This window comes from Pan paniscus, chromosome 14 (genome assembly GCF_029289425.2).
Source record: "Pan paniscus chromosome 14, NHGRI_mPanPan1-v2.0_pri, whole genome shotgun sequence".
Taxonomy (NCBI): domain Eukaryota; kingdom Metazoa; phylum Chordata; class Mammalia; order Primates; family Hominidae; genus Pan; species Pan paniscus.
This window is the reverse complement of record NC_073263.2, coordinates 36,398,992-36,414,571: the sequence shown is the minus strand read 5'-3', so window position 1 is coordinate 36,414,571 and position 15,580 is coordinate 36,398,992. Positions and strand designations below refer to the sequence as shown.

Here is a 15,580-nt window from a genome sequence, read left to right as displayed (position 1 = left end):
ATTTTATTACATGTTTAAGACTCTGAATATTTGAAGCAGGCTAATGGCATCATGACTTAGAGTTCTTATTCCTTAGGCAATGGAGATTTTGAATCTGGGAAAGTATAGCTCATGCCACAGCACCCAGTGCATGACAGAGTCTCAGTAAATACTTGTTGACTGAATCAAAGAATGAGTGAAAGTGTTGAGAAGTATGTCGGGATAGCTTCCGCAAGGAGGTTTTAAAGGGCTTTTTAGAAATAATCTCTACTCCTAAGCACAAGGAAAGATAGTAACATGTTTTTAGTAGGACTAGGCAAAATGGCCATTCATTCTTCTTAGGATTTGTATTTCTCAGAGGACCAAAGTGGGAAGGAGGAAAAGCGAAAGGTCATTTGTTGGGTTTACCACCATGAACTACAGGCTGGAGTGAAGTTAATACATTTTCTAATAAGCCCCATAAAAGTGGCTTGTGAGTTAGCATATGAGAGATTCTGAATGAAAAATAGGGAACGTTTTGAAGAACATGCTCTGTAGTCTGTGTGGTGTGTCTGTGATGCACTGTTCCTGCTCTGCCACCAGCTCACATTCCTCCTGTTTTGGCTGAACTGCATTGATTTTGAGAGAGATGGGGTCATGGGGGTGTGGAGAGGGGAGAGTGGGGGGTGAGAGAAAGGGAGAGAGGGTACGAGTGCATACATGTGTGGTTGGAGGGGAGCTCATTTCTCTGGTTCCCAAACAGGCATCAGAGTTTAAAAAGGGCATCCAAACTCTCCTGAGGTGACTTTACAACAATGAGAAGAAAGTTGAATGTGCCTAGTTACCTGCAAAACCAATTTTAAACACCTACTTTAAACAAAGAGAAATATCTCTTCCAAATTCAAGCTGAGCTGTTCCACCTGGGTATTGTCTGATATTTAGAAAAATACAATTTATCTGTTTTCTGAAGGACATGCTGGGAACATTGAAAAAAACTGGTTCATTGACTACGTCAATAAAATATTACTTGCTGCATTGTTTACCAAAAAGCTGGAACAGTTGTATAATTCTTAAAGTTTTAAGGATGCTTGGTGTTTTGATGGGCAAAGAGTTATAAAGCGTCCTCAAAACTAATTTGATTTGTTTTACAGTTTGCTTAACAGTGATATTCTTCAGTGCCCTTCCAGAACATGTAGATGAAAAGATAAGCACAATGCATTTTAAAAGTTAGAGTTATATTTTGGAAGTAGAAATGTAAATTGAGATCTCTTAATTTTACTAAAGGGTATAGATTTTTTTCTGACCAAAAAATTAAATATGCCTTTAGAAAACAAAAAAGAAAGAAAAAAAATTAGATATGCCTTTCGAAGTAAAATTAGCAGTTACACCAAGCAAGAGCTTGGTGTAAATGTTTATTGAATTAAAGGATATTTATTCCTGAAAAAGCTGTCTGTGAATCAGATTTTTGTAAATTGAATCATATTTTTACATGTATTATGACTTATTTCATAAGACAAATAATCATTCCTAAGTTTATATTTTTGATAAACTTAGATTTTCATGGGTCAGAATTGCTGGAGTAAGGACATCTTTTGATGTTGCATAAGATCTGGGGTATTCTTTTTGAGGTTGCCAAAGTATAAGAGGTTTGGTTCTTTTTAAGGGCAATCGTTATTTACCAGATGATAAACAATTCAATAAAAATAGATTTCTAAGGATCTACATTTTGTAATTGATAATCATTCATGCTAAAATAGTTGGCCTTGATTCTGTTCTCCTTGAGAATGTGGGATGTTTTATAAACACATTAAGAGTTACAAATAGAGTAGGGCAGGAAGAAATGATTTCATTGTCAGTAATGTAATGATATAATTTTGTGTATACATAAAATTTCAATCAAAGCACTCTAATAAAAATAAAAAAGCCTGTTAGAGGGAGATCTATATTAAGAATTGTCTTGAAGTAACATGGGCTGCTTTGTTCTATGAGTTAAAGGCCCATTTTGCTTCTGTTTTCTCGTTTGTCTGCTGAGTTCTGGCGATTTAATTAGAGTTTTAGGACAAGTAGGAGCTCGTGATGAATGGATTGTCCCTGTTAGAAAGGTGGTCACTACCTGCTGTCTAACTGGAAAGTGCAAGACTTATCTTGAGCATGAAAGAAACATGGAGCCACATTTTAAAGTAAATAGCACACAACTTTCTGATGAATACAGGAAACCCAGTGTTCCTGTGGTCTTAACAAGAGCTGGACCAGAATATGTGGGCACCCCAGAGACACTAATCATATTATACTGCTTCAAAGCGTTTTGAGGAAGGGTGGGAAAAAATGAATCTTTGCTAATAAAACGTTTATTCAGGAATAAATTCAATTATGATATTTCTTCTGAAGCAGAATCAGTGTTTGGAAAGACAGTGGGCAACCTGTTTCCCACTCTTCTGCAGTCCTCTTCTCAATTTCCTATTGTGATTTTTCTGACTTGGGAGGCATTTTTCAGTTGATATAAAATGCAAACTGAAATGTCTTCCACCCTTCTCCTCTGGCCATGTTCCCTTTCCAAAGGCAACAAATGTGGTCAGTTTCATGTGCGTCCTCTCTGGCACATGAAAGTGTTTTCCCTTCCTCTCTAAGCTATTATATTAAAAGGGTTCAAAGGACGATCAAGTTAATCACATCCTTTAGTAAAGCACGCAAACACTCTGTATTCCCATTTCAGAATGTCTCCCCACTTCCTCACTTCCAGGTGCCAAGTGTCATGCACATCACAAAACATATTTAGGAGTGTTGTTTTTTCCCACTTGAGAGCACCGCCTACTTTCATCATAACGTGATCAGTGTATGATTTGGGAGTTGATTGCAGTGATATTTTTGCATCTGTTGTACATAAGTGCCCAAATACTTGCCTGGCTCTTCTGCCTCTTTATCCAGCTCTGGTCACCTTCTGTATCATAAAGGTGAAAAGAGCCCAGCAGTAAGCTGTATTAGTCCATTCTCACACTGCTATAAAGAAACAGCCTGAGACTGGGTACTTTATAAACAAAAGAGGTTTAATTGACTTCCAGTTTCACATAGCTGGGGAGCCTCAGGAAATTTACAATCATCACAATCATCGCAGAAGGTGAAGGGGAAGCAAGACACATGTTACATGGCAGCAGGAGGGAAAGAGAGAAGGGGGAAGCGCGAGACACTTACCAAACAACCAGATCTCATGAGAACTCATTATCACGAGAACAGCAAGAGGGGAATCTTCCCCCATGATCTAATCACCTCCCACCAGATCCCTCCCTCGACAAGTGGGGACTACAGTTCAAGATGAGATTTGGGCAGGGACGCAGAGCCAAACCATAACCGTAACCAACTCTGGTTGTAGGCTGAACACCCTGAAACAGCAGTGCTCATTTATTCTGAGAGTGGAGCTCCTTTTTCTGAAACTCCTCAGAGTGGGACCCTTGCAGTGGCTTTGTTGTCAGCCCTTCTGGCAGACGGGCCCCTGTTGGAGTTTGCCTTTTGTTTTCAATGCAGAACACACCTCTGCTTCCCCACACTGTGGCTACTTCCTACCTTTTCCTTGCTCCTTAAATCTGTCACCCCTCCTGCTGCCTGTCTCACTAACTTCTCTGCAACCTTGGAGTTTTCAGAGGGAACACCCTCATCATCCTGTGACCAGATAGACAAACCTGCCTGTATCTGCTCCCGTTTACTCCTCTTCCCTTCTGTTGTCCCACTTCTATCTTTTGCCACATGCATCTCTCCTTTTTATGGATAATCAGTAAAATGAGTAAGATTCTCTCTAGAAGCCTCATCTTTAAACAAAACACACCACACTGACCTTACCTTCCTAGTAACTACCACCTCTGCCAGGTCTCCCAGCTCTCTCATCTGTCCTTCTACATTGTTTTCTACTTGCTCCCCCATCTGATCTGTTCTCCATATAAGCAGCTAGGACGATCACTTAAAAATGATCAAGTCGGCCAGGCGCAATGGCTCACACCTGTAATCCCAGCACTTTGGGAGGCCGAAGTGAGCGGACCACCTGAGGTCAGGAGTTCGAGACCAGCCTAGCTAACTTGACGAAACCCCCATCTCTACTAAAAATACAAAAATTATCTGGGTGTGGTGGTGTACACCTGTAATCCCAGCTACTCAGGACACTGAGGCAGGAGCATCACTTGAACCCAGGAAGTGGAGGTTGCAATGAGCTGAGATCGCGCCACTGCACTCCAGCCTGGGAGACAGAGGAAGACTCCATCTCAAAAAAAAAAAAAAAGATCTAGTCAGATCATTTAACTTCTTTGCTTTTCAAACCCATTCAAACTGGACATGGTGGCTCATGCCTATAATCCCAGCACTTTGAGAGGCTGAGGCAGGAAGATCACTTGAGTTCAGGAGTTCAAGACCAGCCTGGACCTCGTCTCTACAAAAAAAAAAAAAAAAAAACCATTCAAAGGCTCCCCTTTGCACTTTAGATAAAACCCATTTTCCATATGCTGCTTTCCAGCTCCAGCAGGACACTCGTGTCTTCTCTTGCCTCACTTCCAGCCACTCACACCGTTGCCCACTCTTCCTTGGCCACAGTTTTTCCTCCAGTTACCCAAATGCATGGAATTCTCTCCACCCCTGTGCCACCCTCTTGGCATTTTTCTCTGGAGGTCTCACTCTACAGCCCCTGGAGTGGCCGCACTTTCTCGTCCTCTTGATCTCATTGTCACCTCCTCAAGGGGTCTTCACCAGAAGTCCAAGCAGGTCCCTGGCCCCACAATCATGTTTGTTCCTGCATAAGATTTCATGGCTTGTTAATATTTACATGTTTCATATCCAGACAGTTTCTAAGCCCTGTAAGGGCAAGAGCCATGTCTGCTTTGCTCCCCACTGGGCAGGGCCTGGCACATGATAGGCATTCATATCAGGGCCATTTGCTGAGGTATGTGAATGAGTGAATGGAGGCTGACATGCAGCTCAGCTCGGGTTTGTCCTTTCCTTTAGGAGACAGAGCCAACCTCTCTGTTGTGCTTCATGCCCCTTTAGAGCCACAACGTTTTGGAGATTGAGGAGATCTTGGAGGGCTTCTCTCTCACATATCCGCCATTTGGGCTCCATCTCCCATCCTCCTGCATTTCAGTACAGCTCAGGCCCAGCCTTGGATTCAGGGGGTCTTTTGCTGTCCGTCTCGCCTTGTCAGGGGAAGCACCCATGTGGCTTTCCTCCCATGTCCTTTGGGAGCGGGATTATGGTGCAGTGGTTTAGGATGTATGGAGCCAAACTGCAGGGGTCTGAATCCTGGCTTACTAGTGGTGTGACCTTTACAAGATACTTAATCTCTGTGTTCCTTGGTTTCCTCACATGTCAAGTGGGGTTAATGAGCATATGCAGCTGTGACAGTGATTCGGTGAGTAAATGTACTTAAGGCACTTATCATGAAGATAGTCAATATGCATTGGCCATCTGCCTCTCTCCCCTCTACGTTCTTCTCATGATCTCCATGCACTGTAATCCTTCCAGGCTCTTCCCAGTACCCGCATAGTGAGAATAGTCAGCTACTCTCTACAGTCCCTTTAGCTTAGTCCCCTTCTCACTCTTACTTTCTCCTTTCCCCCCTTTTTCTAATTCAGTGTTGTTGTTGCTTTTTTAACCTTTTGGGGGTCACCGGCTCTTCTGAGAATTTAAAGAAGAATACCTATGGACTGTTGCCTTAGAAAAACTCAGTATTTGTGCAATCACCCAAAATGAGCATACAATTCAAATGTCCACAGATGCCTTGGAATCTCTCTACGGCCCCCTAGATAGAGCTCCCCTGTCTCTGTTGTCTTCTTTGGTGCTGTGGACCAAAGGTATTCCACCCAGAAAACTAGAACTGACCCTTCATGGATATTTAGGAAACCTCAGAATACAGCTAGAAAAGTCTCCTTCCAGAAGGTGAAATTATGATACCATTTCTATGTGTATCCAGCCGCATGGTACTAAACGGGTATATGCATAAAGTGATTATGTCTTATAATACAGCTTATGATTGCTACTCATTTGGGACATATGGGAATGCCAGGCTACTTTAAGTGAGGACAAATTTGAATTAAATATACGTGTGTGTGTGTGTGTGTGTGTGTGTTTTAAGCCCAGTTTCTTCTCAAGTTGTACGGTAATAAGACATGATATATGTGTGCCAATGGTGATAATAACAGCCAGCTGTTTTCTAGATAGAAGTCCTTTTGGACATAGTTTTATACTTGTGTGTAAAGTATAAATAAGTTATTATAAAGTAAAATAAGCATTTATTATGGCTGTATTAATTACCAGTATACAAAAAGTGCTGCAGAAATAGTCTAGATAACAGTATGTTTCTTGGAGGGGGTTAAATGTTCCTTCAGCAAATGTGTTCACTTTGTAAATTGGTTAGTAAACTGTTTTATAGATACCAAGGTATACTTAATGCTGGTCATGGATTAGAGGGTCAAAATTGATAAGTTTGAAAAATTAAAAGACAAAAACAAGGAAATCATGATGTTTTATCGGGGTGATTGTTTCTGGACTAGGCCTTCGCAGAACAAACAAGTGCTCCCTGACCCCCTGGGCTGAGCGCATTGTGCACCCTGGTAGGTGATGGAGGCCTTGGCCACATTGACCCAAAAGCAGTGCCTGTGAAGGATTGCTCAAAGGTTCCATGTGCCCAGGGCTTAGGAATGCTCCATCTCAAACGGTGTTTTTAAAATTGTATTTTCTTCAGGATTAAAATCACCAACTGAACCTTCCAAGGAGACCAACTGAGTGGAAATCATCTTCAGTAACTGCTAATGGGAGCTGGATTTAAAACCGTCAACTTAAAGTAAAAAAGCTTATGTCTCCTGTACTGTTACCCAGCCGGGTAAATTGTTTTTTAGTGTGGAATTATGTACACTTAAATCATGGTGTATGCATGTGGTCAGCGCTGCTTTTCTTTTAAGTGGGCTTGTTTATTTAAGAGACTCGAAAATGAGAAGTTGTTTTCTTACTCAGTTGGGGTTTATTGTAAAACTCAATGCCAGAAAAAGAAAAAAGTACTGTTTTTATGCTGCAAGTGTGTGAAGTGTGTCCTTTCCAAAGAAAGGACAGTCATGGTGTTTTTTCTCTCTGCCCAAAGAAGGAAAGCTGTAAGGGCCAGCAGGAGGCTTTGTGGGGGATCTGGGCTTATGAACGCTAATCACGCACTGACCAATGGTTTCAAACACAGGAACGCCCAGTATATGTTTTTATTTTTATTCCTTTGCAGTAATTAATACTAAAATGAAACAAGTAGCTGGAGAGCAAAGTGGGAATTGGTTCATGTTGGTAGATGATATTTGTTATTAACAGGGTCAGTTTGATAGCCGTGTCAGAGTTGTTGTTTTGCCCTGCTCTGTGCTATGAAGTGTCATGAGTGAAGGTCGCGCTCAGACTGCTACAGGTAGTCCCAGTAGCATCAAAACAGCTGAGCAAGTCTTGAGATCCCATGTGACACATCCAGCCAACAGCCATGGAGTCCTGGACCCATCGCTCAGAAACACCCTTCCCTGGAGACTGAGCCTTGTCTTGATCTGCAAATGAGGAGGGGGTGAAGTCCAGAGAGACAGCATGACGTGCCTAAGAGCACACAGTTGATCTGTGACAGGGATACACGATTTTCTTACAAAAGTGAGACTATACCACACCAAAAAATCTTAGAAAATTATCCTAATCCACCACAGTTTATATTTTTATTTTTTGTTATTTTTATTATTTTTTGAGACAGGGTCTCCCTCTGTTGCCCAGGCTGGAGTGCAGTGGCACAATCATGACTCACTGCAACTTCCGATTCACAGGCTCAAGCCGTCCTCCTGCCTCAGCCTTTCAAGAAGCTGGGACTACATGTACCCGCCACCACGCCCAATTAACTTTTGTATTTTTTGTAGAGATGGTGTTTCACCATGTTGTCCAGGCTGGTCTCAAATTCCTGAGCTCAAGCCATCTGCCCGCCAAAGCCTCCCAAAGTGCTGGGATTACAGGCGAGAGCCACTGTGCCTGGCCAGTTTATTTATTTATTTTTAACTGTGATTTAAATCCTTTTAAGTGCAGCCCAGTTATCCTCTCAGGAATCTTTCCAGACTTTCCGCCCCCTCAGGTTGGGCTCACTTATTGTTTGTTTCATTCTTCTTTGCACTTTTTGGAAATGTAGTAACTGAGAGAAATATTAATCGCCCCTCCTGTTTTTGCAACCAGTTTTTTTTTCAGTGAATGCTCTGAGGGTGCTCTGTTTTGTTATGGTGAACCTGGGCCGTGGAGTTATCAGGAGATGAGAGTAGGTTAGAGCTTAGAGTCTGTGGGCATTTCAGTTCTCTGACAATGGAAAGCTGTTCGGAGCCAGGTTGACACAACTGAACAAACTTGCACTGTTAATGTCAGGGCGATGACCACCTGGAGACAAACAGGGAGGCCCTTTGTTCTACTAGTGGCTAAAACATTATAGGAATGAGAATGAATAACCTTTATGAACCCTAAAGTGCACTGCCTGGACAAATAGAAACAACCTAGACAAGGAAATGAGGTCTCTGCCATCCAGGCCGTAGTGTAGTGGTGCAGTCATAGCTCACTGCAGAGTCAAACCCCTGGGCTCAAGTGATCCTCCCACCTCAGCCTCCTGAGTAGCTGGAACCCAGGCTGTAAGCCACCACACCTGGCATGATTCATTTTTTACAATTAATTTTTCTATTAAAAATATGCCAAGCATACAAACAAGCATAGAAAATAATATTTGGAACATCTGTATACCCACCAGTCAGCCTAATTAAAATCTTTTCGATCTATTTCTAGCCTACCTGGAGGCCACTGTTATGAATTGGGTGTTTATCACTCTTGAAGTTCTGAGTTTAACTCTTTGGGGCCTCCCTCAATGCAAGGGCCTATGTTTAATGGGACAGGAGCGGTATCTTGCAGCAGTAAAATCACAGTTTTGGAACTGTCGTGAGACCACTGTAATGATTTGAAATGTGTCAGTGAGATCGGTCTGCAGAGACCCGAGATGTTTCAGACCCTAGATTCATGACTAGTTGGGAATTCCCCAAGGGATGAGAAAGTGTGGTGGCCACTGAAGGTCACTCATCAAGGGAAACCTCAGACAGACAGTTTGAAGAAAAATGTATGGTTTAGGAGTAGTGCTTTTCAAACTTTTTTATTGTAACCCAACTTAACAAGTAAATTTTCCATTGTAACCCTGGACACATACACCACACACACATACACACACACACACACACAACACATACCTGTGAATGAAAATTTTTCATGAAATGATTATTATTATACTTATTTTTTGTCAGCTGCTCTGCAATAAAGTCTGTTTTGTTTTGTTGTTTGTGCAAAAGCTGTTTTGTTCCAATGAATTGATTTCACATGCCATTGGTAAATAGAAACCCACAGTTTAAAAAAACGAACCAAACAAAACCTGGTTTAGGGAACTGTTGTATGTGGAGCAAAAGTTTCTAAAAGGTGTATTTGGTTTAACTCTGCTGAGTGTTTTTATAAAAAGCTTTTCTGTATGACTGACCTCAGCTTAAAGATCTATACCACAACTTACTAATAATGAATTCCATGTAAAACTAAGCAGAATTCACAACTCTTTTGGGGTTCAGGTTATTCTATCATGAGACTTCTCCTTAAAGCTTCTAACCCTCTTCAGCCATTGCTTTAAGGCAGCCTGACTAGATTAAGTAAACAGAACTTGAACACAATGACTTAACTATACTTTATAAATTCATGATTGTTAAGCCACAGAATCAACCTTTCCAAATAAAACTGAGTGTAAGTCAAACTGCCAAGCGAAAAGAGCAGCTATGGAGCTCTCAACTCTCCCTTTTGTCATAGTTTATCTCTGTACAATGCCAGATAAAGCCCAGATGAGGAATAAAGTGATGTGACTATTGCTTTATACTTATTAAATCTCATCCGTTATTGTGGGACCATGCTGCCATCCTCCTCACCTGAGGTGCCCGATAATGGTCACCCTAGCGGGGGGTTATAAGGCACCTTTGTTCGAAAGAAGTTTATAGAATTGGACTCAGAAAGGTACAGCTTGCCCTCCAGGGAAGCAAAGGAGAAAATTATATTTAATGCATATTAAACAAACAATTGTTGGAGATTATAAGCTACATCGATTCCAAGATCCCAAAATACTTGAGTCAGCTTACTCCAAAATGTTACCAGCCAGCCACTTTAAACATTAATGAGGTAGCTGGTTTCTAAAATCTGGAAGGAGGAGGAGGTTTTGTTTAAGCCAACTATTTCACAGAAGAGGAAATACAGTTCTACCTCAGGAAATTTAAATGAGACTGCTGAATAACCGGGAAAGAACATCTCCTGTGGATGACAGGGCAAAGAAGAATTAAGCTGATTTTAGGCCAAATAACAAATGTGACAGCTGTGCTTTTTTGTGTATGTATTGGTGTGTGATAGTGTATAATTTCTAGAAAAGCAGTTCTCATGCATTTGGGTCTTGAAAATTTCCACTTTTAAAAATTATTGAGAACTCCAAAGAACTCTTGCTTCTGTAGGCTGTATCTATCAATTTTTACCATTTTAAAAATTGAAACTAAGAAATTTAAAAAATATTGATTGATTCATTAAAAAACTATTAACATAAAATATTTTTATTTAAAACATTGTTTTCAAAAAAGTTATTGAGAAGAGTATTATTGTTTTATATTACTGCAAATCTATTTAATACTTGGCTTAATAAATGGCACCTAGATTGTCATCTGTTTCTCCATATACTCTATTGTGTTATGTTGTTTTGGTTGAAGTATGTGAAGCGAAGTTAGTTCACACAAATAAGTAATTGGAAAAGAGAGAACCTCATAGTCCCCTTAAAAGGATCTCAGGGACTCCCAGGGATCCTTGGGGCACACTTTGAGAGCCACTGTCCTGAAAAGTAGTTTGGAAGACTATGTTAAGAATGGCTGTCCAGGAGTGGTGAGATTATTCACGATTCTTTTTTTCTTTTCTTTTCATTAGTATTTATTTTCTACAAGAAGATGGATTGCTTGTGCAAACTAAAAATGAGAAAGAAAGAACATACTCATGTTGAGGGCGGATTATGGAGGCCCTGGAAAAACCCAGGCAGAGGAGTTTACACTTGGGAGACCAAGGAGCCACTGTCATTTCTTAAATGGGAAAATGATAAGAGCTGTGTTTGGGAGTAAGTGAATTCGAATTGAAAGAGAGAAAGAGAGATGCTACTTCAGAGAAGTGGTGTGGTGAGTCAGACCTCAGGTGTTGGCAGAAATGGAGAGAAAGGACAAACTCCAAAGACTTTGAGGGCAGAATGACCTGAGACCTGGATATAGGAAATACAGGAGAGGGCAGAGTCAAAGACAACAGTTTTAAAATTAAAACATTTGAAGAATGTTTTTTCCCTTCTATCCAACTTTGGGGCCTGGTTCTGTTGCTCAGGCTGGAGTGCAGTGGCGCAGCCTTGACCTCCTGGGCTCGAGCCATTCTCCCACTTGAGTAGCTGGGACTGCAGGTGTAGATTGCCTCTTTCTATCCAACTTCAACTTTTTCTGAATGTTACCCTGATTAAGCTAATTGAAGTCTTGTCGTGTTTTCCAGAGTTAGCCAGCCTGTTCAAGGGCTTAGGAGAAAGTCAACACACTTCGCAACTTGAATTGGTCCCAGCTGCTCCCAGAAGAACGGGCGGGTTGGTCCCTATGCCACCCCTGGAGAGCTACTCGCCGCCCACTTTGCCGTGAAGGGCTGTGCGGTTCCCGTGCGCGCCGGAGCCTGCTGTGGCCTCTTATGCACTCCACCACCCCCATCAGCTCCCTCTTCTCCTTCACCAGCCCCGCAGTGAAGAGACTGCTAGGCTGGAAGCAAGGAGATGAAGAGGAAAAGTGGGCAGAGAAGGCAGTGGACTCTCTAGTGAAGAAGTTAAAGAAGAAGAAGGGAGCCATGGACGAGCTGGAGAGGGCTCTCAGCTGCCCGGGGCAGCCCAGCAAATGCGTCACGATTCCCCGCTCCCTGGACGGGCGGCTGCAGGTGTCCCACCGCAAGGGCCTGCCCCACGTGATTTACTGCCGCGTGTGGCGCTGGCCGGATCTGCAGTCCCACCACGAGCTGAAGCCGCTGGAGTGCTGTGAGTTCCCATTTGGCTCCAAGCAGAAAGAGGTGTGCATTAACCCTTACCACTACCGCCGGGTGGAGACTCCAGGTGGGTCGTCTTTACGACGTCGAGGTTTATTTTCAGAGTGAAGGTCGTGTGCCCCATTGATGGAGAATGATGGCGCACCAGCAGAGAGGGACCTCTCCCAAAAGAGAGAGAGAGAGAGAGGAGAGGGAGGTTCAGTTTTGAGGGACTCGTCCAAAATTTTGTTTCCCGGAATGAGGCAGCTGTCCAATCAAAGAAAGAAGGTTCCCATGAAAATGATATTCCTGCCTGGAATGCCACAGGAACACTCAATCCAAAGAGAATCGCAGTAAAACCCTGTTATAGCCAGTGTGAAGGAATGAAGATAAACTAGTCAGGAAAATCTAGAAAGAAGATATTTTCATTTGATTTCATTATGCTGGTAAGCTTTGTGTGATTTTGAAAATGAGGCAGATGGCTAATCGGAGAAAACTGCCATAAAAGTTTTATTTTGAGGTATCTGGGACAAGTCAGCATAATCTTTTACCAGTTCTTGGGGTCCTGAAAGGTTTTAAAATGGCCTTGATAATGATGAGCTGTAAAAATTAAACATCCTCCTCCCCCCGCCCCAAACAACTGAACTGAACTGTACTAAACTGAACTAAGGCAGGGTTTTTGGCTGCTACTTTGTTCAAGTTCAGGTAAGTAGAAGATATCTCATGTCTAGGTCCGAAAACAGCCAATGAAAGAGTTGCTGGAAATCATTCCAGGCAGTTATTTTTAAAAATGGTTTTAAGTACAGACAGGTATCACTTAATGATGGAAATACATTTGGAGAAATGCATCAGTAAGTAATTTCTTCCTTGTGTGAACACCCTGGAGTGTACTTACACAAACCATGAGCCTGCTACACCGTTAGGCTATATGGTGTAGCCTATTGCTCCTAGGCTACTAACCTGCACAGCATGCTACTGTACTGAATACTGTAGGCAATCCTAACCACAATGGTATTGAATGTATATGAACAGATCTAAACATAGAAGAGGTACAGCAAAAGTACAGTATCATAATCTTGGGGGACCACTGTTTTATATTGGTCCCTCAACCAAAACATGATTACACAGTGCATGATTGTATAGGAAAGTATCTTTCTAAAACCCTTCACACCCCTGTGTGTGTGTGTGTGTGTATATTCTATATATGTGTGTAAGAAATATGTATATATTTCCTCCTCCTCTTGGAGAAGCCTGGTGTTTGTCTTTGTTCCTTCACACTGGCTATAACAGGGTTTCACTGTGATTCTCTTAGATTGAGTGTTTCTGTGGCATTCCACACAAGAACACAGTTTTAGGAGAGCTTTCTCTCTTTGGCCATCTGCCTCATCCCAGGAAACCAAAGCGCTGACACATTAGCTCAGGGAAATTGCCCATGTCCAATGAAGAGATGGTCCTGTCTACGTAGGCAGGTTCAGTTAACCTTAAAACAGTATCCAATAAGTGATTTATGCCCAGCCTACCTCAGTCTTAGCTAAGTGATCCTTCAAGCTCCCAGAACTTAACATCTGTCTGTGTGTGGATGCCTCCCACAGCCCATTCAGGGACTGAGGCCCTGGCTGAGAAGGTATTAGAAGGTTCCACATGCTTGGCAAATCTGATGCTTTTCCCCTAAATCCTGGAGCGAGTTGCTTTCCACCCTTCTTCCCTGCTTCATTTTGACTCTCTTCGCTTACTTAAAAAAAAAAGTCAATAATGTCTAAGCTTATAACAAAAATGACTTGATTCCATTTTGTGTTTCAAAGATTTGAATTACATTAAGCATCCAAAATATATCCAAATGGAAAAATGTTCATTAATAAATCATTTCTGTCTTCCTGAATAATGTAGTTGTAAAATTTAACAACTTGTAAGAAATACCTTGTAAAATGTACCTGGTTTTCCTTTTGAATATTCAGAAGCCTAATTTTAAAGAACTGTTTGACGTTTTAGTTTTTCATGTCTTTTTTTTTGTCTTGCTCTGTTGGCAGGCCGGTGTGCAGTGGCGCAATCTCTGCTCACTGCAACTGTCGCCTCCCCAGTTCAAGTGATTCTCTTGCCTCAGCCTCCTGAGTAGCTGGGACTACAGGCACGTGCCACCATGCCCAGCTAATTTTTGTATTTTTAGTAGAGACGGGGTTTCACCATGTTGGCCAGGATGGTCTCGATCTCTTGACCTCATGATCCGCCTGCCTCGTCCTCCCAAAGTGCTGGGATTACAGGCATGAGCCACCATACCTGGCCTTTAGTTTTTCATGTTCTGTAAGATTCTTTTAGGAATGATAGTGTGAGTGTTTCACATATGGTAAATATATTTCATTTTATCATAATTTAGGTGTGAATTTCCAGAAGGAAAGATGGGTAATGGTTATATTAATTTAAGGTAATATTTAAGTTACAGAGGTTTTTCTTACTTGTGTTTTTTTAATAGAAAAAGTAGACTTTATATCTAGTTAGCTATCCATATTTAAAGTAAATATTTTAGGAATAATAAAAATGTTAATGTTAAACAAGTTTGCTGAGTTCCTATTTATCATAAAGCTTAAGTTTTGCCTTTGAAATCTCATTTTTTGGCCATCCATTTTAGATACATTGAAGGCTGCATTCCCATTTTCTTTTCATTCACACATCCACTTCAATAATTGACTTCAGTGCTTTCCAAGTTATGTGTGGTGAGGGATCAGTTTTTATTTTTTTAATTTCCAGTCCTTCAAACGAATACTTTTATAGTACAGACGAATTACTAGGCAAATGAAATTTTAAAAAGACTTAGAAAATGTAAGCCCAATTTTAAAAATTATTTAAACAAATGTAAACTAGAAACTCTGTCAAATTGCTGTGAAAAGTTTCTAAGCACTAATTTCTTCACAGACTGGTACCCAACAGTTGGTGAAGGGTCCCCAGTCCTCAAACCACACTTTACCTGGCACAGTTCTGGTGGAAGCCATGCAAGACTGTTGTTGTGGTACATGATGATTTTACTCCATTTGGCTGGAGGTTATTTCAGGAGTGTAATTTCTTTTTTATATAAAATATTCATATTATATCAAAACCACATGACTTTTTTAAAAAAGACAGAAGTGTTTTTTTTCCAGCTCTGCTTTGCATGCCCATGTGCCCTGTAACTCCTTCCGCTGTCTCCCCCTGTGTGACACTGAGATGTAAAGATAGCATGGTATTTAAAAGTGGCATAAGATAGGCATGAGTGTCTGTAAGCGCACTGTCATATTTACAAGCAGCAGTTGAGTTGTGGAAGTGGAATTAAGTAATTAGGGATAGCTGTGTTGTGAGTGAAAGTATTTAAAAATATGATCAGTGCACATTTAAGGCAACTGAGCCAGTCAGGTCAAATAACAACTAGGATGAAACTATCAGTTTTCTTTGCAAACATCCCCTGGTTTTGATTTTACCCAGATGGTAAAAATATATTATCAAGATAGTTGTTATGATAAAGGGAAATGTATCCTTTCTTTTCTCTTGGTGCCTCAGA

General features: G+C 41.3%; 1 protein-coding gene across 2 annotated transcripts in view; it reads left to right on the top strand.

Annotated features, from left to right (window-relative positions):
* The window catches only part of SMAD9 (SMAD family member 9), a 75,149-nt gene that overhangs the window by 28,547 nt on the left and 31,022 nt on the right, over positions 1-15,580 (top strand). For both annotated transcript variants that reach the window (XM_034936591.3, XM_034936587.3), the window contains exon 2: positions 11,545-12,142. In XM_034936591.3, the coding sequence (XP_034792482.1) occupies positions 11,731-12,142 (412 nt within the window). In that variant the 5' untranslated portion in view covers positions 11,545-11,730. The remainder of the gene's footprint in view (positions 1-11,544; positions 12,143-15,580) is intronic.